This window comes from Leuciscus leuciscus, assembly GCF_965113295.1.
Source record: "Leuciscus leuciscus genome assembly, chromosome: 2".
NCBI classification, from domain to species: domain Eukaryota; kingdom Metazoa; phylum Chordata; class Actinopteri; order Cypriniformes; family Leuciscidae; genus Leuciscus; species Leuciscus leuciscus.
Genome location: NC_138726.1, coordinates 49,112,056 through 49,133,422, shown reverse-complemented (window position 1 = coordinate 49,133,422; position 21,367 = coordinate 49,112,056). Strand labels below are relative to the sequence as shown.

Sequence of the window (21,367 nt, the reverse complement as noted above, 5' to 3'; positions counted from 1 at the left end):
TATTCCATGCACTGTGAGAGGATTATAAAACGGTGATAAAAACGGACCTGACGTAAGTGTTAAATCCTTGCTGTCTTTGTTCAGTTGAAACAGTTCAAAAAGGACAACGCTGAGATCGGATTCGGCTCGGGAACTCAAGCACTGCAGCAGGCCATCGAGAAGACAACAGCCAAGATTAAGTGGCTGGCAGAAAACAAGGAACCGGTGCTGCAGTGGTTCACCTCAGAATCAGAGTAAACTTCACATCTACATGCCATGAGATCAGAGTCAGTTCAAGTATTACTTGAGTTATTTCAACTGGATGCACTAAAATTCAGAAATGATAATTCTATCATCCTTTACTCACTCTCTTGTCGGCCAAATCTGTATGACCTTCGTTAATCATAAAAGGAGCATGTTTCAATATCCTGGGTGTTCTTCTCTGTATAATAAAGGTGAATGGGAATGATCGCTGCAATCAAGATCCAGAAATGTCCATTAAAAGCACCAATAAAATATTATAAAAGTCTTATGAAGCCATAAGGTAGCTTGGTGTGAGCAAGAGCTGATATTTAAGCTGTTATTTACTCAAAATGAAAATACACTACCATTCAAAAGTTTGGGGTTGGTAAGATTTTGTTGTTGTTGTCTAATCTATCACGGTTTCCACAAAAATATCAAGCAGCACAACGGTTTTCAATATTGATAACAATAATAAGAAATGTTTCTTGAGCAGCAAATCATTATAGAATGATTCGAATTATTTCTGAAGGATCATGTGACACTGAGTATAATAATGCTAAAAATTCAGCTTTGCGTCACAGGGATAAATTACATATAAAATAAATAAAACAGAAAAAAAGTTATTTTAAATTGCATTCATATTTCTCAAGATTTCTTTACTTTCACTAAAGATCTTACCATCTTACCAACTGCTGAACAGTAGTGTATATGTTAGAATTAAAAAAATAAATCTGTGAACTGTTAATGTAAGATCTTATCAAATTTCTTTGTGTGTGTGTTCATGTAAACCCTACGTTATGAGGACAAAGATGGCAATATCTGAAATCCTTGTCCTTGTGGAAAACAGCAAATACATCACATTAAATTATGTTTTTTGAAAATGTAAAAATGCTCAAAGTTTCCTGTGATGGGTATGTTTAAGGTTAGAGGATAGAATATAGTTTATGGTCGGCGCCGATGGCCTCGTGGTCAGCAAGTTCGAGTCCCAGCTTGTGGACCTTTCCCGATCCCCTCCCCCGTCTCTCTCCCACCTCGATTCCAGTCAACTCTATACTGTCCTGTCACAATAAAAGGCAAAAATCAAAAAAAAAAAAAACGATATATAAAAAAAAAGAAAGAAAAGAATATAGTTTATACAGTATAAAAAGTATTGTCAATGGAAAGTCCCCATAAACCATGAAAACCAACCGTGTGTGTGTGTGTGTGTGTGTGTGTGTGTGTGTGTGTGTGTGTGTGTGTGCGTGTGTGTGTGTGTGTGTGTGTGTGTGTGTGTGTGTGTGTGTGTGTGTGTGTGTGTGTGTGTGCGTGCGTGTGTGTGTGTTTTGCGGTTCCAGCCTCGCATGAATTCATCGTCCTGAGTGAATTAAAATGGACAGATGTTAACAGCATTTTGGCAGAATATTTTTAGGAGCATTTACTCTATATCAGGACAGCCTTTCTGAGAAATGTCTTGCTCAAGAACAGAGTGATAGTTCATGGAGCGCTCCCCTAAGTGATTTAGTTACCAGCTCAGATATTTAACCACTAGGCCTACATAACATCACTCTGATGCAAATGAGGATAAAGTTACATAAAAGACTATACAAAATACACTGACAATAGATCAATCAGTATTGAAAAAGCAGGGAACCTGTTTCAGAATTAGTGTATAATTACTGGTGTTGCCAAGTCAAGCATCACTATTATTATTGCTAATACTTAGTGCTAGGGATTTTTTTTAAAGTCCCGATCCTATGTATTTAAAGGTGCAGTGTGTGATTTTTAGCGGCATCTAGTGGTGAGGTTACGAATTGCAACCAACAGAAGTTACGGTGGCCGACAGGAAAATATGTCGTCATCCGAGACAGCAGAGAGTAGCCAGTTAAGCAATGAGGTTTCTTTACAAAGATCAATTAAGAAATTATCTTTACTTAATTATTCAGCAAAACGATATGTTTTTGCAAATATTATTGTTACTTGTTCATCATTGTGTCAGTGTTTTATTCGCTGACTTTAGCTAGCTTTTTTATAGTGACGAAACTCGCTCTGTAGTAGTTTGTCCGTTTAGGGATACTGTAGAAACATGTCGGCGCAAAATGGCTATTTCAATGTAAGGGGACCCGCGGTGTATGTAGATAGAAACGGCTCGTTCTAATAAAAACATAACGGTTCATTATGTGAGGTCTTTATACACCACTGAAAACATAGTTATGTATATGATATTGCATTTCTGTCAACAGATCCTCCTAAATATTACACAAAGCACATTTAATACATTGACTCATCCTGCACCAAATCTGCTATGATCATAAATGATAACTCAAATCATGCATGTTGTTTAAGAGATGTGTGCTACTTTTCTAGTGTTTGGACTTAGGCGAAGAATAAAAAAATCCTATAGACTTACATAATGATCCTAGCTATATCTAGGCCCCGTAAAACTTGTTCTTTTGATATGAGTAAGTAGCATCCTTGCAAACACCCAGAACACCCCAGCATCTGTACAGTCAACCACACACAACACCAATTGTTTCTGGGCAACTGCCACTCGTATTTTGTTATTAAAATTATTTTTATCTTTGTATTGTTATCTTGCTATTATTGACATATTAATCATTGATGCTGACATGAAACAGTACAGACATGCTTTTTTTGTGTGTGTGTGTGGGTGTGTGGGTGGGGGGTGGTGCTTATAGTTCACATAAGTGGTTTGTTTGAACTCCCTGTTCATTAAAGTATCCTGAAAAAAAAGAATCATAATATGAAATGTTTATTGAACATCAAATTAGCATATTATAATGATTTCTGAAGGATCATGTGACACTGAAGACTGGATTAATTATGCTGAAAATTCAGCTTTGCATCACAGGAATACATTACATTTTACTGTATTTCTGACCAAATAAATGCAGTCTTGATAGGCATAAGAGACTTCTTTCAAAAACAATCTTACTAACCCCAGCATTTGAATGGTTGCGGTAGACGTTGTACAAACATTTTTTTAAGACATCTTTTGTTACATGATACTTATACATCTGTTTTTTTCCCCTCATGAATAAATAATCAAGGTGTGGGAACTTCTTGAGATCATAATTTTTTCAAGCTGTATGACTGGGTCTGTATATTTTTAGTGTGCATTCTTCTTTTCTGTATGAACTTGTCATAATGACATATTAACATGTAACCCTATAATAAAGCATACACGCTTGTTGACCTCCGCTGGATCATTTTCATGTCATCCACGATCATGACCACAAGTAAAATGAAAGCCATGAGGCTGCTCGTAATGTTTGAAATATTAACTTGGAACAGGCTTAAAGCGATTTCATCAGTAATGTAATAACTCTGAAGCGATCCCTAATAAGCCCTGCAACCCACTTTTACTTGGCAAACAAAAGTTGCATGCAAAGTCAAGTCAAATGCAAACAACAAAGACATATTTGTCATTGTTTGCAACATATGCTAACATTTAGAACTTGTGTAACTATTTTTCACAGAAGTGGTATAGAGCAACAGCAGTATGATTCATCAGTCAGCACTATTTAATCACACACTCACACACACATCAACACTGTCCAGATAGACTTGAGTGTGTCCTGGCCCCATCATTAACTCCTGTATCGTCCCTCACAACATCTCCTGAGACTTCATTCTAACTCAGCAGTCATGGGGAAAGGCTACATCAGTAAGCCCATAGGGTTTGTGCTACTTGGGCTGAGCGTTGGCGCCGTGCTCACCATCCTTGCTTTATCAGTGCTCTACGCTCAAGAGAAACGGAAAAACGAGGTAAATAGCATAGACGAGACTGGAGTGGAGACGACAACAAAACCCTACAGCACCTCAGAAACCTCCAACAACTCAGAACCCTGGGACAAGTACAGACTGCCTGACAGCCTTAGTCCTGAGTACTACAATGTGACGCTTTGGCCTCGGTTGGTGACGGACAAGCATGGGATGTACATTTTCACTGGGAAATCTGGAGTGGCATTCAAGTGCGTGAAGGAGACCAACCTGATCATCATGCATTCCAATAAACTGAACTTCACCTTGACGTCGGAGATGCACCATGCGAAACTGATGGATTTGGGAGGGACAAGCGCTCCGGCCATACTGAAAACCTGGTTTCAAACAAAAACACAGTTTATGGTGATTCATCTGGAAGAAAAACTACAAGTTGGAAAATCCTATTGGCTCTACACAGAATTCCGTGGAGAGCTATCAGATGACCTCGGAGGATTTTACAGAAGCGAATACGTAGAAAATGGCGTGAAAAAGTAAGACGTGTAAAGCTATAATTACTGCTGAAATGACTGGTAAGAAAGAAGAAATTGAAACGTTTGAATTTTAACCGCTTATGTAATCACCATCAAGGTAATCACTTACACTAATTCTCATAAAAAATATATAATATAATAATTATTTCATAAGTATAAAATGATTTATAACAAAACATTTTATTTTTTATATAATCCCTGTATTTAAGTAGGTAGTTGACAATTATTTTTATTCAACCTTTTTAATTTAGTATATTTATGTATAAGGTACAGGTATTTTAGGTCCTGTAACAGATCACCATTTCTTATACAGTATGTTTTTTTCCACAAATTTTTATCAACTTCTATTTTTTTTTTTTTCATTTACATTGTCCTGTGACGCATTTAATTTAAAATGTCATTTTAAAATGAAAATATATATATATATATTATGTATCTCAAATACTATCAGGTCATGACAGAATTTTACCCCCGGTTTCAAAGACAAGGCTTTATCCTAGTCTCAGACTAAAATGCATGTTTAAGCTGTTCTATCTGAGAGAGACTTGTACTGACAGATCTTGTCATTGTCATTGTTTTGTCTCAAGATGCATTTTTCATGTTTGTTTTTTTCAAAGGCACATTTATAAAGTTACTTAAATGTCCTAATTTGACTAAAGTCCAATCCTGGCTTAATATAAACCCTGTCTGTAAAAACAGGCCTTAATGTTTACATTTTAAACATGTTTAAAATAGCTCTAGAAATCTCACACCACAAGTCACTGCTGTATATTTACATTGTTATTGAATTACTAAATGTTTCCCAATTAATTCCCTCGTATTATTGAACAAGACATTTGTGAAGACTAGCTAAATCACACAGCTAGTTCTTACAAACTTAACTAATATAACTTTCATTTCGGCAGAGTTGTTGCCACAACTCAAATGCAGCCCACTTCCGCCCGGAAAACTTTCCCCTGCTTTGATGAGCCGTCAATGAAGGCCGTGTTCCACCTGACTCTCCTACACCCTCCTGGAACTGTGGCCCTTGCTAACGGCATGGAGCTGGGTTAGTGCACACATCAGTGACAAATGTAATAGGTACCCTATTGAGGGCAAGATAGTATTTTCTATTAATAATACTAGAAAATATTAGACAATACTGACAATATTCCCTTTTCAGTTTAAACAAAGCTCGACATTATCATAGAGGCCATTTGCATATGCTTCTATACTGAGGGTTTGATTGTGTTGACTGATACAATAATTAAACAATTTTCACAATTGAAATACCTTTCTGAAATAAATATCATATAAATTATGAAAATCCTATAATTTTTGACATTAAGCATATGCTTCTTGATACTTCAATGAGACACATATTTTTTCCCCATTAAAGGGATACTCCACTTTTTTTGGAAATAGGCTCATTTTACAACTCCCCCAGAGTTAAACAGTTGAGTCTTACCGTTTTCGAATCCATTCAGCCGATCTCCGGGTCTGGCGGTACCACTTTTAGCATAGCTTAGCATAGATCATTGAATCGGACAGGACCATTAGCATCTCTCTCAAAAAAATGACCAAAGAGTTTCGATATTTAAAACTTAGTCTCAGCCTCAGACGTCACGCCCACGGAACGTTGGCTAAACGTCTGATGCATATGGTACACTTAACTGGAAACACTTCAGGAATGTCGAAGTCGTCATCTGATTGGTTGAATTTTATCGGATTTCCGGGGGGCACGAGTGTCGCGTTTATTTTCGGTCCGCCGGGAAACAAATGTCATGACGCCAAAACCCCTCGTGGAAGAAGAAAGCCGTTGTTTTTACAACTGAGACAAAGAGCGCTTACCACGATCAACTAAACGCTGTATTTTCAAAAGTATGTGAAGTTCGCGGCTCCATTGATGCAGTAAACTTGCACAAGGTTCTTGAACGAATAATTTATTAGATGCACGCCGGTCTGTTATTGTAGGGACATCAACATTATATTGTCACGCCCCTAAATATGACGCGGTACAAAACAAACTGTGATTGGTTGTGTTACATGTCAGTCAAACGTCCTCTTGGGCGGTCCTTGGCCAAGAAATGCTGCGATAGAGTCCAGACCTTCTGCCGTCAGTCTGAAGGTCTGGCTATGCGAGACTATTTAAAACTTGACTCTTCTGTAGTTAAATCGTGTACTAAGACCGACGGAAAATGAAAAGTTGCGATTTTCTAGGCTGATATGGCTAGGAATTATACTCTCATTCCTGCGTAATAATCAAGAAACTTTGCTGCCGTACCATGAGTCCAGCAGGCGTAATGATATGACGCAGCGCCTGAAAATAGTCCCCAGCTCGGTAACTTCCAACGTGACCGGGACTAAGTTTGTTTAACCTATTAGACCTATTTTCAGGTGCTGTGTCATATCATTAGCCTGCTGGACTCATGGTACGGCAGCAAAGTTTCTTGATTATTACGCAGGAATGAGAGTATAGTTCCTAGCCATATCAGCCAAGAAAATCGCAACTTTTCATTTTCCGTCGGTCTTAGTACACGATGTAACTACAGAAGAGTCAACTTTGAAATAGGAAAAATATCAAAAATCTTTGGTCATTTTTTTTTAGAGAGATGCTAATGGTCCTGTCCGATTCAATGATCTATGCTAAGCTATGCTAAAAGTGGTACCGCCAGACCCGGAGATCGGCTGAATGGATTCGAAAACGGTAAAACTCAACTGTTTAACTCTGGGGGAGTTGTAAAATGAGCCTATTTCCCCCAAAAAGTGGAGTATCCCTTTAACAGTGTTATATAAGCACTGACAGGTTTTACATTTAACATTCCGAACAATTATTTAAAAAAAAAAATGTATTCCTATAACTGCTTGGGGTTAGTAAGATTTTTTTTTAAAAAGAAGAAGAAAGTATTACTTTGATTCAGCAAGGATGCATTAAATTGATCAAAAGTGACAGAAAATACATTTTTAATATTACAAAAAAATCTATTTAAAATAGATGCTGTTCTATATCAAGGTCTTTTACTATCAAGGTTTCCACAAAATATGAATGGCTGTTTTAACTGTTTTCAACACTGATAATAATAAGAAATGTTTCTTGAGCACCAAATTGGATATGTGACACATGTGACACATGTGATTTTTAAAATATATTAAAATAGAAAACATTTATTTTAAATTTAAATATTTTTTTTCCACAATTGCACTCTTTTTACTGTATTTTTGATCAAATAAATGCAGCCTGATAGGCTAGCATAAGAGACTTCTTTAAAAACACACAAGAATCGAATTAACCCCCAACCATTGAATGGTATTGCATGGATTTATCTGTAGACATTTGAATTCTTCACTCATGTTCTCACGTTTCTAGGCGCTGAAAGAATCACTATAGATAATCAAGAGGTTTTACAGACCAGATTTGAGCCAACTGAAAAAATGTCAACATATCTGTTGGCCTTCGTCGTCAGTGAATTTATCAACATACAATCCCCACCAGAGGCCAATGTTTTGGTAGATATTCTTACTCTCTTGCTCTCTTCTTTCCTTTTATACAAATCTTTTAAATGCAGACAACAAAATAAAAATGGGTATTAAATGTATTCATGTATTTTTCCACCAAATGCATAAAAAACTCCTTTTTTTTAGATCAGAATCTGGGGACGTAGAGAAGCCATTGAGACCGGACAGGGAGATTACGCCCTTAATGTGACATTCCCTATTTTGAAGTATTTCGAAAACTATTACAACATCAAATACCCTCTAGCCAAATCAGGTGAGAGTTTAAACAAGCAAGTTCTTTCCAAACTTCATTTCTCAATCTGTTACATACATAAACACTTAGGGGCCGGGCCATTGGTGGGAAAACCAGTCAGACTATTACTTTCTTATCCCTAGATCAAATCGCACTGCCTAATTTCGCAGCTGGAGCAATGGAAAACTGGGGTCTGGTCACATACAGAGAAAAATCTCTTTTCTACGACCCTAAAGTGTCCTCCGATAAAGATAAAGAATGGGTGATCACTGTAATCACACATGAACTTGCACACATGGTATGTGGACTATGTGGTATGTTTCTAATAGTGGTCTTTTTAAACAGCTTTAATTATCTAATCAATTCAACTAATGACAATAAATTAATTTAGTGGTTTGGGAACCTTGTGACCATGAGATGGTGGAACGACCTGTGGCTCAACGAAGGCTTTGCGAGTTATGTGTCAGTTCTTGGAGCGGAATTTGCTGAGCCCACCTGGAATATTGTAAGTTTGTATTCACTATATTTCCCAACTTAGTTTAGGAAGATAATTTTTATGTTCACAAAATAGTAGCAAACACAATAAGAATACACTAGGAATTCGTAACCAGCATTCCTTTCGCTCCAGACTGCCAGAGGCAGTGCTGAAAGCACTAGTGGAAGATACCTAGAAACTGATTCTCCTCTGAACGCTGCCCAAGATGTTGCCAAAGCACGTGAAGAATGACAGTGAATAGATGAGGGCGTAAACTGTCCCACAGACTCGTACGCATGAGAAATTACCTGCGTCACCCAGTGCGCCAGTCTCTGTTTAGAAAATGTAGCATCTCTGCGTGTATCACTAAAACAGACAAACAATTGATCAGTCTTACGCCAGGCTGCTGTCTTATCAATGTAAGCCTTCAAAGACCTAACTGGACATAGCTCCAACCGTATGTCAGCTTGATCTGGTGCCAGTGCAGCCAACACAATAGGCTGGTTCATAAAACAGTGGAGACAAAATCTTGGGTATAAATGCCGGATTGGGCCACAATGAAACACTACTGAATCCACTACTCCAGCGCAAACAGGGGAACTTGCTGATAACACATGGAGTGCACTCACACACTTTGCTGTTGTAATGACCAAGAGAAATGCAGTCTTAAATGACAGCCATTTCATGTCAGACTCTAACATTGGATCAAATGGGGGGTGACACAAAGAATTGAGAACCATACCCAAGTCCCATGTCGGACTCCGCATGCCCCGTGGAGGACACAGATGATTAGCTCCTTTCAAGAAAGAAAAAATCAGCTGGTCAGACCCAAGTGAAGAGTCACTAAACTCTGATCGGTGAGCTGCTTAAGCCACCACATGCACCTTTAGTGTCGATGTAGAATGCCCAAGTTCCAAAAGATGTTGCAGAAAATCCAAAATACATCCCACTGAGCAGTGTAATGGATCACGGCTAGAACACCAGTCAGAGAACACTTTCCATTTACAAGCATACAACTTTCGCGTAGATACCGCACATGCATTTAAAACAATGTCCCTGGTCCTCACTGAACACTCCAAAAGAGGCCTGGTGGGCCCAATGGCCACACCCACAGTTTCAATCGATCTAGATGTGCCAAACTCTTCCTTCTAGCTGACTCAGAAGGCTTGGTCTGTTGGGCAGACGACAAGGTGGTCCTATTATCAGTGAAAAGCAGACGGTGGCCGCAGTCGCACACATGACACAGAGTCCTCCAAATCAGTGGTGACAGGGGGGAAAGCATATAGTGTCGTGTCTGGCCAGTCGTAGGCTAGTGCATCCAGACCCAGAGATCCCTGTTCATCCATCAGGGAAAACCAGTGAAGGTAGTGAGACGTCTGACTGTCCGCGATCACATTTACTGCCGCGGTCCCATACGTCCTCCATTTCACTTGCACCAGTTCTGGGTGTAGAGTCCAGTCTTGTGACAGAGTGTAGCTCACAAGCAGGTTGTGCTCTACCTGAAGCGCACTCTGTGACCTTGTGGCTGTGCCTCAATGGTTGATATAAAAAATGGTCACCTTGTTGTCTGTGCACATCAAAATATGTTTGAAATTGAACAGTTTGAAGGTGAAGGGTAAGAAACACCGCTGTCAACTCTAGGACTTTGATGTGCGCTGTGCGGGTGGAGGTCACAGTAGTAATCCTCTGACAAGAAACTCCTGTGACCAAGGTGCTAGGGCTTGCATGCAACAATGTGTGACTTATTTTCTCGCATTTGTCTCGTATTGGACACAGACGTTTTTGAACGAGCCATCGTTGGAAAGGTCTGAGCCAGTGGTACTATTGTAGATGCTGATGTGAGCTTTAACCAAGAGTCTCAGGAGAGAAATTTACTTCTGAATACGGCCAACCTGAAGATGACTTACAGTCCTCAGAATTGACCTTATTCTCTCTGGAGTTGGAACCACCAACATCGTGACAGAGCTGAGGCCAAGACCTATAAAACTGGTCGACTGCTTTGGGGCAAGCTTACATTTGTCTCTCACGAGATGACATCTTCGTTATTTGATTCTCTCAAGCGCGAGGGATTTTCCACCAGTGCTTTCAGCACTGCCTCTGGCGGTGTAGAGCGAAAGGAAATCGTTCTGGTATTTTCTTTTTTCATGTATGTTTAGGCCTACACGAACATTATGTAGTAAAAACGGAAACGTTTTTCCTTTGCATTTTTCACGTAGAGACAAAAACATTGTCAATACAATCCCCTTCACACGGATCCACAAAAATTTTTTTAAAGCTACACTGTGTAGGATTTTCTCCCATCTAGCGGTGAAATTGTATATGACTACCAACTGAATATTACTTTCTAGCCCGTCCCATTCCGAGGGCGTTTTAACTCTTACGGTGGCCGTATTATTTCAAATCTGCCGGCAGTCATGAGTAATCTCCCCCTCGCATTCTTCACGGTGCCACTGAGTGTAAAAACGCGAAAGGCGAGGCTTGAATTTCTAGGTATGTCCCTCTTTGTCTAATGTATTTTCAAGATGGATGTGCAACATGGCTTCCGCCATTCGAGCGACTCGCTCGTATGTATTCTAAATTGCAGATTATACACTTACGAGAATACTTAATTAGTTGGTTGAAGTGATTACACATTAATGCGAATGTATAATTTTGAAAGAACAAAGTGTTTTTTGCTAAAAATCAAATTAAAATATTACACAGTGTAGCTTTAAAAATGCTGTATTATGCATGTCAGGCTAGTAGTTGGCAAGGTCACTTTGCAGAGAATCACTACGCGCCAATAGACTGAACACGTAATATGCATGTGCATGACGTGGCCGTTTTCAAATATTCGTGTTTTTGTAGTTTAATATGGTTTACAAGGTGACAATAAGTGTATCGTTTTGAAAAACTTGCTCTTTGAAAACTGTTTTCAAAAGTTAGCATTTTCAGGCCCCCACAACGTAAATGAACGGCCAAAACACAAAAAAAGTTTAAAACGGCCTCGATTTGTGAAGCAACCCACACTTTGGTGAAACCCTATCTCTCATGATGCCACAGTGATTTAAAGTGAAGTAGCTCAATCAAAATTCATTCATTGTAACTTTGCCAGATTAGCAGAGTGCGTCTTCCTTTCACCCTACCATAAATGTGTGGGCTATGGGGCGAACGTCACATAACATAATTAATAATCATGAGAAAAGTTACAATCGTTTATGCTCTCTTTATAGAAGTTACTGTTAACACATTAAAAGTAATTTTAATAACATTAACAAATAATGCTTAAAAGATATATTTTTTAAATATATAATGAATGAATGAAGATGTAACAAGATAGCTGTTTTCTCTCTCTCTTTCTCTCTCTCTCTTTCTCTCTTGAAGAAAGATCTGATGGTGCAGCAGCAGGTTCAGAGTGCATTTGAAGCCGACGCTTTTGTTTCCTCACACCCGCTGTCTTCAAGAGAGTATGATGTCAATACACCGGATCAAATCAATATGCTATTTGATGAAATCACGTATAGCAAGGTTTCCATCATGTGCTAAATACAATTTGAAATAACACTATTAAGCAGTGTTATATTGCATTGTTTTTATTTAACGAATAAGGATACATTTTCGTTGTTGCAGGGGGCTGCAATACTGAGAATGCTGTCTGAATTTCTGACGGAGCCTGTCTTTACTAAAGGACTTCATGTATGTGTATTTTAAAGGGTTTGATGTTCTAAAGTTTGAGCTTTTATGATACATTTGTACGACTGAGTGACTTTTTCTTAGAATAACACTTTCACACGATTTCCACAGAACTACTTGAAAGAGAATGCATACAGCAACACTGTGTACACAGATCTTTGGGAAAAACTGCAGCATGTAAGTTACAAAATTGATGCAATGTATTCCTTAAATATTAGCGTAAGTGTGTTTATTTTTAAGCCATAATTTTTATTATAATTTGATTTGTATAAAATCTTTTTTTTAGGTTGTAGACGCAGATTCAAGAATCCAGCTACCAGCCTCAATAAATGAAATTATGAATCGCTGGATTCTTCAGATGGGTTTCCCTGTAGTAACTATTGACACACAAACAGGAACTATCTCTCAGCAGCACTTCCTGATAGACCCAGAGACAGCAGGCAGCATCATGGCATCTGACTACTAGTATGTTTACCCTGACAACATTTGTTCGGATTCATGTCCTATTGTTTCAGAACTTGTACTGTGTGTATCTTCTAAAATAATTGCAGTTACGAATGGTTTGTGCCAATCACCTGGATGAAGAGTGGTAGCAACATGGGTCAGCACTGGCTGCTTACTAAAACTGCTTCATATGAGTCCATGAAGACAGATACTGACTGGGTATTGGCCAACCTGAATGTCACAGGATTCTACAGGGTTAATTATGACTCCCACAATTGGGAACGTCTTTTTACACAACTGACTTCAGATCATAAAGTGAGTATCTCATACATTTAATTAAGTTAAAACATTCAGCATATTCAATATATATATATATATATATATATATATATATATATATATATATATATATATATATTTCCTTCTATACACATAGGTTATTTCAGTTCTTAACAGGGGCCAGATCATCGATGATGCATTTAATTTGGCGAGGTAAGCTCTCTTCTCCAGAGACATTTAATCAATGGACATATTTAATTTCCTCAAAATAATAAAAGTGATTTTCATCTGAATCTGATCATTCAAAGGGCTGAGTTAATCAACGTAACCCTGGCTCTGAGAACAACCAAGTATCTCTCTGAGGAGAAGGAATACATACCATGGGAAGCTGCAATAAGAAATATGGACTACTTTTTCCTCATGTTTGAGCAATCAGAAGTTTATGGACCTTTGCAGGTATACATATATACATAATTATATTTATATACACATGCATTCTACATTATTTATAATTTTCAATACCCAGAGTCAGAGAATGTTTATTCAGGACTGTACAGTACGAAATGTGTTTGTTTATCTATTTCTTTAAAACACTCCAGACTTACATGCGGAGAAAGGTGCAACCTCTTTTTGACCACTTCAAAGTTATCACATCAAACTGGACTCAGACACCCCCAAGATACACAGACCAGTAAATACAAGATTCCCTCTTTCACAGTTTATTCTAAATAATACTTTTAGTAACACAACACATCAGCTATAACTTTAACTATGACCACAAAATAATTTAAAGGGGTCACATCATGGGAAATCAAATTGTTCTTGATCTTTGGAGATAAAAGTGTTAAACCAGGGGTGTCCAATCCTGAAGGACCGCTGTCGTGCAGAGTTCAGCACCAACCCCAATTAAACACACCTGAACCAACTAATCAAGTGCTTTGTCTCAATTCGCACACTATCCATCATAAACAAATTAAAATTGGTGCGACTCAAATCGTAGTATGTTGAAATGAGTATTCCAAAGGTACCCAGATGGTCAACTATTTCCGGGTAGAATTCGAAGTGCCAATCCATGTATAACCTCCTCTGATCCTACTCGACTCGACCCTCTCAGAGCGGGATTTAAACCGCCGTCTCTGGCATGGAAGATAAGATATTTGTCAAGGAGGCTCAGGATCTGTTGCACACCAAATCCTCTGACATTGTCCTGTCAGTAATCCTCCCTACTATCTTCATGTGATAAGTGAAATCTGATGTACTATAATGTAACAGACTACCACAGCAAGCCTAGTCATGTCCCTTTAGCATGTGATATTCATTTTCCGTGCCTTTCCGGATATGGAATTAGGCTTCGGGCACATCCCTACTAGGCATACTAGAAACTTCCAGGCAGATGTGTTAAGGCAAGTTTAGAGATAAACTCTGCAGGACAGCGGCCCTTCCGAGACTGAGTTTGGACACCCCTAAGTTAAACGTACTATGAAAACTTCCTCCTCGGTAAAAAAGGAACATTTATTGAAACTAAGCAACTCGTTCTGTATTGACAACAGACAGACCACAAAAAGACATGAACATATTGAGGAAATGAGGAAATATATACTATTACAAGAACAATGTGGTAAATATGAATAAGATGTGAGGAAATCTGTAAAATCTTGTGCAAACCCATTGGTAATTTTGCATGCAAAGATGATGTTTACATAAAAACTATAGCCTAGGCACAAATGCAAAAAACAGGCATCGGAGTGGAATATGGTCATATAAAATTAAATTATTACTGTTATTTTTGGTCCAAAACCATTACTGACACTTTACGTAGACCACAGTGGAAATAAAATGATAAAAAATTGAAAATATGAAATGACCACTTTAAAATAAAGCTGCGTCCCAATTCAGAGATTGCATCCTTTTAAGCCGATTGTGCCACAGTGGCGTGACGAGTACTGTCCCAATTCGAAAGCTCCTTCAAATGTGGCCTCGAAATCTGCCTTTATTTCCCGGGCAATGAAGGATACAACAGATGGACCCTTCGCGGTCTACCCAACCCCAGAATTCATTGTGCACCGGTGACAACAGGATTTTTTGAGAGAAATTGCCTGATTACACTTAAAGGTATAGCGGAGGATTTTCTTTTTCCGGGTGGGTAGCCTATACTATTGGTCCACCTAAGTGTAAATCATTCTGGTGACATGTTTACGTAAGGCCGTTGTCCGTGCTCGTCCTTTCTGCGCATGCGCACTTTCAGGTGTATTTGTGTGGTGAGCTAGGGTTTCAGCCATTCATTGAAGCTCGCCGTTCTCACCGGGTTTTTTCAAAATGTCTGAGGGTCGCAAGAGAAAAAGTGTCTACGAATTGTATGACAAGAAGAGAAAGGCCTCTGAAGAAAGAAACAAGACCAGTGTTTTTGGGAGAATATTTCACACGCTGGCGTGCGCTAAAAGCACAGGTTGGTCTTCCCACTGATGCCTCAGTCGCGAAGTTTCTACTCAACAGGTACAGTTTGGCATGCTATTTGGAGAAATCCATTTAAAATCACTGCTAGTAAAAGTTAATGTAAGCTATGATTAGCGATTCTAGCGTTTAATAGGCGTTCCCTCTCGGGAGCAGGTAGAGTGTTGCGCATGTGCATTTTTTCAAAAAGTGGAGAGGGCGGTTCTTTTCTAAAATTCGGGAAAATCCTCCGCTATACCTTTAAGTAGTGGGTTTCAATTTACTCAAATACGTAATGATACAAATGTAAAAATAGAAATATATATAAAAAAGCAGTTTAAATGTTGACTTGTATTACTAAGACATGATTTTATATAGTTTATACTCTTTATTTATTATGTACAGAAATGTACCAAGGTGAACATATTTAGACAGTTTTGTTTTCAGACAGTTGAATATATATATATATTTTTTTAAGTCCAGTACAAACGTTACTGCCGCTCGTCAATGGCAGCTTTTAGATTTGCTAGACAACAAGAACAGTCCTCCATAGGCTAGACCGTCCCATTTTACAACACTCCATCCGAACTTAGCGGCAGCCTTCGAAGGATGCAGCCTCTGAATTGGAACACAGATTATATCACTTCTGTTTCATAAATATTAGTGATGGAGGTTACTGAAATATTGTCTGATTTGTGTGAATTCTGTTTATAGACACAACCAACTGAATGCTATTTCAATGGCCTGCAAAACTGGAGTGAAAGGATGTTCAGAGCTCACTAGGATGTGGTACAGACAATGGATGAAGAACCCTGACAGTAACCCGTATGACAGTAACCCGCTTCTCTCAGCCCGAAATCTAAATATAGTACATGCCAGTTCAGCTTTGTCTGCTTCTGCTAATTCACTTGAATTCAGTTCAGTTCAGAGATTCAATTCAAGCCAGACAGGTTGAATTCTGTTCATGGGAGTGTAATTCAATTCAATTCAGTTCTACTCTGTAGCTAGTTCAGCTCTTTCTAGGTCTATTCACACTATTGACAATTCAAGTCAGAATTCAGTTCAAACTAGTTCAGTTATTTCTAGTTCTGTTCATTCAAGTATTGATCACTTCAATTCAAGTCAGATCACTTTAGCTCTTACTGTTTCGGTTCTGTTCAGTTCATTTCAATATTTTTTTTATTTTTTTTACTCAAGAATTCCCCCAAATCTGAAGCGGACGGTGTACTGTAATGCCATTGCAGCTGGTGGTGAGGAGGAGTGGAATTTTGGATGGAAGATGTTCAAGAACAGTACTATTGCTGCAGAGGCAGAGAAACTGTTATTTGGTCTATCATGCACTAAAGAGACCTGGCTGTTAAACAGGTGAGCCCTATATATACGGCATCCTAGAACATAAACTATTGTTCAAATGTTTTTTGTTTTTGTTTTTTGGCGGGGTTGTTTCAAAAGATTTATATCTCAATGTTTCAAATAAATGCAGCCTTGATGAGCATTAGAGACTTTAAAAACATTTAAAAAATCTTACTGACCCTAACCTTTTGAACAGTGTAGCATGTATGCGAGATAGATAGAAGTCTGTTTATTTCAATTAATTTGTTTTAAACGCCACTGAAGTGCCTTGGAACATGCAGCTTTGTATGATGCGTTGACGTAATTTCCACTGAAACAGGAAGCTAAGGCGGGAAATATTGAATGGCTCCTCCCCCTTTTCAAATAGCCAATAGCGTTTAGTTTACCTCACAGGCTGCAAGTCGTACTTGACTGCACCATGGAAGCGAATCCGAGCGCTGATGATACGTTGGATTGTATGAATAAATTCTAGCCATTTCAGTCTTAACCAACGTGCAGTTGGAAAACGGAATAAAACTCGAGCGTTTGATTAACCGAACACACATCTCCAACCCATATTGCTCCGTGACGTGTCAAAGGGCGCTTTGACCACATGGTATTTATAGCATTGGGGGCGGGACGCTTTAGATTCTGATCATTTAAATGGACAGAAGATATGATGAGAAGCTGAAGTCCGCAGTGATGTCATAAAAATCCGTGATCCATTTTAGCGGAAGTGAGAGACTGTAAGTCTCCTAAATGTGAATTTTGTTATTGTTTTGGAACACACCAGCTTATTTATAACCTTGAGGCTAACATATTCATACTAAAAGCTAAAAAACTTAGGGTATTTCGGGGAACATATATATATATATTGTAAAAGAGTCAAATATGAAAATATTGCACACAAATATATAGAATATTCATATTGACACTGCGTTTAGACTGATTGTTCAATGAGGTTTTGGAGGAGGCATGGCTTTTGCTTACTCTGAAGAAGGGAGGGTGGGATATTATGCTTTCAAAGCTAGCTCAAGTCAATTTGTAGATTTAATATGTAGCCTACTCAAGTAATTGCCTTTTGTTTTTTAAAGGTACCTGGAATACACAACAGATCCAAACCTGATTAGGAAGCAGGACGTTATCTTCACTATTGTGTATGTTGCGGGCAATGTAATAGGGCAGCCGTTGGCTTGGGACTTCGTCAGAGCCAACTGGGAATATATAATTAAAGAGTAAGTGGTGCATTTCCTTCCTTCAACAAAACATGCAGTATTTACTCTCTACTGACTTTTTCTGTTACTTGATCTCCATAGTTACGAAACAAGATCCTCATTTTACAGTTTGATTCATGGCATCACAAAAACGTTTTCTACAGAATTTGAACTGCAAAAGGTTTGTGCTATTTTAATAAGAGGTTGCTTTGGGGATGGGTCAAATACAAAACAAACATTAATACAATGCCGTTCAAACGTTTAAGATTGGTATGCTTTTTTCACTCTCTCTTTGTGCTTACTAAGACTTAATTTATTTGATCAAAAATATAGTAAAAAACAACAATATTGTAAATTATTATTACAATTTTAAAATGTTCTATTGTTTTTTAAAATACTATTTATTCCTGTTATTATTTAATTAATAATCACAAGTTCAAAATAACATTTATTTGAAAAATGTTCAAATGTATTTGACAAATATAAAATGAATTATTTGATCAAATGTAATACATCCTTGCTAAATAAAGGTATTTATTGCTAATTATTTCTAAAGTTAATTTAAAAAAAATACTGACCCCAAACTTGAACAGTAGTTACTATGTAATGTATACTTAAAATTAATGGTCTGTTGTTATGCTGTAATCTATTTTTCTTGACTTTTTTTCTTGAGATGTGTCGTAGACATAACACGTATCTTGCTGAAAATATGAAAATGTGTGTATTTATCTCTTTCTTTCTCTCTGTTTCTTTGGCAAATCACAGTTACACCGATTCAAAGAGGACATTGCAGCGAGCAGTTTTGATACTGGCTCGTATGCAATAGAACAGGCCATTGAGCAGACTAAAGCCAACTTTAAATGGGTATCTAAAAACAAAGTGCACGTGATGAATTGGCTGATTGAACAGTCAGTCTAAACGCAGTGTCAATATGAATATTCTTTATATTTGTGTACAATATTTTCATATTTGACTCTTTTACAATATATATATATATATATATATATATATATATATGTTCCCCCTGAAAATTAATAGAGACTTTATCTAATAAAGTCTAATTATCTGCTGTTCTGTGCCTCTGAACAAATTAGATAATTAAAATATTTTGTGGTATTTTATTACTCATTTATAATTCTGAAGTCAGTGTTTACTCAAATTGTTTTGCAATAAATATCAAATATTTTTATGCTCATAATCTCTAGTCTTATACTGTGAATGTCAACTTCAAATAAAAAAGTTTTTAATTTTTCATTTAATTGTTTTGTGTGTTTGTGTGTGTGTGTGTGTGTGTGCGTGTGTGTGTGTGTGTGTGTGTGTGGGGGGGGGGGGGAAATGTCCCCACAAAGATCCGAAATCCTTGTTCTTGTGGGGGACATGTTTTGGTCTCCGAAAATGTAAAAATGTAGAACGTTTTCTGTGAGAGTTGTGTTTGGGGTTAGGGAATAGAATATCAAGTTTGTACAGTATAAAAATCATATCTATGGAAGGTCCCCATATAACATGAAAACCCAATGTGTGTGTGCCTGGTAAACCCTACGTTATGGTATAGTATGGTATGGTATCCCACAAGTATGGTAGTAATACCATTCATTTTTTACCTTGAGGGATATTTTTGGTCTCCATGAGGAAAACAGCTTATGAATCAAATGAAATTGTTTTCTGAAAATGTAAAAATGCTGAAAATGTTCTGTGATGGTGGGTTTAGGATTAGCATATACAGTTTGTACAGTAAAAAAAAATTGTATTACGTCTATGGAGTGTCCTCATAATGATAGAAATATCAGTGTGTGTGTGTGTGTGTGTGTGTGTGTGTGTAGGTGGTGTTGTTTCTAAAACATCTATGGAGGAAATTAATGGGAAACATACTTATTTTGCACATACAACTTGAAAAGTTAATGGTGGAATGGATCACACATAACACAGGCCAAGATGTAACAGCACATTAAAGCATGATAGGACTTTTTGATTCTGTGAGTAGATAAACGTGGTTAATTCTTCTGTGTCATTAGGGACTCAACAGAGGAAGTAGACAAGACTGCACAAATGGGAGGAAGGGAGGGTGAGGAAGTCATTCATTATTATGGGGTCTGAAAGCAGCTGCAGACTTGTCACCTTTAAGACTCTTACGACATAAATGGACATTGAAGAACAGCTGTCACACACGTCACTAATGGTGCTATTCATATCTTTAACAAATCACAGCAAGGCTTTTTTGCTGTGCAAACTGATATGTATGTGGCATCCTGAGATACTCAACACACCGCCTTGTTGCTGGCACCATGGGTACTTAAAGTCGGCATGAAACGGTAGTTGCGATTATCTTGTATAATTTAGACTTACAATGTAGACTGTGGACTTACTTTTGTCCATCGGGATTTGATTGGATGGTTGTGGTTTGCTATTGGTGGATATCATGTGAGTGACAGGTTGTCCCGCCCTCGCGCCAGCAAACACGTTATCAGAGAAGAGATGACGCTGCAAGAGGGAGGGGAAGTTATTTTAATGAAAGATTACAATGGCACATGAATTTTAAAAAATATATGTGGACACTCAGATAAATAATTTATAATAAATGCTGCAATATTCCATAAAAAATAAGAATTGTTCACTTTGATTTCATGGTGACTTTAAGATATAATAGGCCTATGTTGCATTAAGAAACATGTGACTATTTACAGGCAAATGCAGAACTGCTTATAAGAGGTATCAGACTCTTGCATTTCAGAGGAAGAGCCCCACAGAGCTTTGTTTACAATCTGAGGGGTATTAAAGGATCTCACCTGTGAGAGTTAGTTTACTATCCTGCCCACATTAATGCTCGCTCTGCAGGAGGGTTTCCTTAAACATGTGAATTACAACGAGGAATGACCATCACCCAGCTGCCTCTCATTAGGATGCTGCTTTATGGTTTGTGTTGAATAAAGGGCACACTATTGAAGGCATTTGTATGTAAAGGTAAAAACGACTCAAACAAGTGATGTAAGATTGCTAGTGATGGCTTTATTTGCCGGGGGGAAAAAATACAATTCATAAATATTAATATATTTTTCACACACAAAAATATAAATAGCTATACAAACATATAAAAAAATAAAGTCTTTCATTTTCATTATCTTACAGACATTGCACTGATTCATTTTTGCATTCAGGTTTTACATTTCAGTCTGTTTTAATCAGATCAGCACTGTCCATGGAAGAAATTGTGTTGCTGGGGAATCCAAAAATCCTGAGCTGGGAATGAAAGGAAATCGCCTTCGACTGGATTCTGAGTCTGGAAAAATAAAATGCAGATCAGGTTAAGAAAAAGAACAGGAGC

At 37.8% G+C, this 21,367-nt stretch overlaps 2 protein-coding genes across 3 annotated transcripts in view; one reads left to right on the top strand and one right to left on the bottom strand.

Annotated features, from left to right (window-relative positions):
* LOC309483411 (uncharacterized protein) overlaps nucleotides 1-19,302 on the top strand; it is a 40,618-nt gene extending 21,316 nt beyond the window's left edge. Inside the window, exons 21-40 of the mRNA XM_082149241.1 lie at nucleotides 85-233; nucleotides 3,813-4,475; nucleotides 5,381-5,523; nucleotides 7,822-7,961; nucleotides 8,097-8,223; nucleotides 8,346-8,500; nucleotides 8,594-8,707; nucleotides 12,041-12,184; nucleotides 12,287-12,352; nucleotides 12,461-12,526; nucleotides 12,636-12,814; nucleotides 12,901-13,108; nucleotides 13,230-13,285; nucleotides 13,381-13,528; nucleotides 13,672-13,763; nucleotides 16,217-16,443; nucleotides 16,480-16,867; nucleotides 17,929-18,069; nucleotides 18,151-18,229; nucleotides 18,814-19,302. Coding sequence (XP_082005367.1) covers nucleotides 85-233; nucleotides 3,813-4,475; nucleotides 5,381-5,523; nucleotides 7,822-7,961; nucleotides 8,097-8,223; nucleotides 8,346-8,500; nucleotides 8,594-8,707; nucleotides 12,041-12,184; nucleotides 12,287-12,352; nucleotides 12,461-12,526; nucleotides 12,636-12,814; nucleotides 12,901-13,108; nucleotides 13,230-13,285; nucleotides 13,381-13,528; nucleotides 13,672-13,763; nucleotides 16,217-16,443; nucleotides 16,480-16,867; nucleotides 17,929-18,069; nucleotides 18,151-18,229; nucleotides 18,814-18,966 — 3,438 coding nt within the window. The 3' untranslated portion in view covers nucleotides 18,967-19,302. The remainder of the gene's footprint in view (nucleotides 1-84; nucleotides 234-3,812; nucleotides 4,476-5,380; nucleotides 5,524-7,821; nucleotides 7,962-8,096; nucleotides 8,224-8,345; nucleotides 8,501-8,593; nucleotides 8,708-12,040; nucleotides 12,185-12,286; nucleotides 12,353-12,460; nucleotides 12,527-12,635; nucleotides 12,815-12,900; nucleotides 13,109-13,229; nucleotides 13,286-13,380; nucleotides 13,529-13,671; nucleotides 13,764-16,216; nucleotides 16,444-16,479; nucleotides 16,868-17,928; nucleotides 18,070-18,150; nucleotides 18,230-18,813) is intronic.
* A 78-nt stretch (nucleotides 19,303-19,380) lies between these two features.
* Nucleotides 19,381-21,367, bottom strand: part of mespaa (mesoderm posterior aa) — a 259,472-nt gene continuing 257,485 nt past the window's right edge. For both annotated transcript variants that reach the window (XM_082157730.1, XM_082157729.1), the window contains one exon: nucleotides 19,381-21,322. In XM_082157730.1, coding sequence (XP_082013856.1) covers nucleotides 21,230-21,322 — 93 coding nt within the window. In that variant the 3' untranslated portion in view covers nucleotides 19,381-21,229. The remainder of the gene's footprint in view (nucleotides 21,323-21,367) is intronic.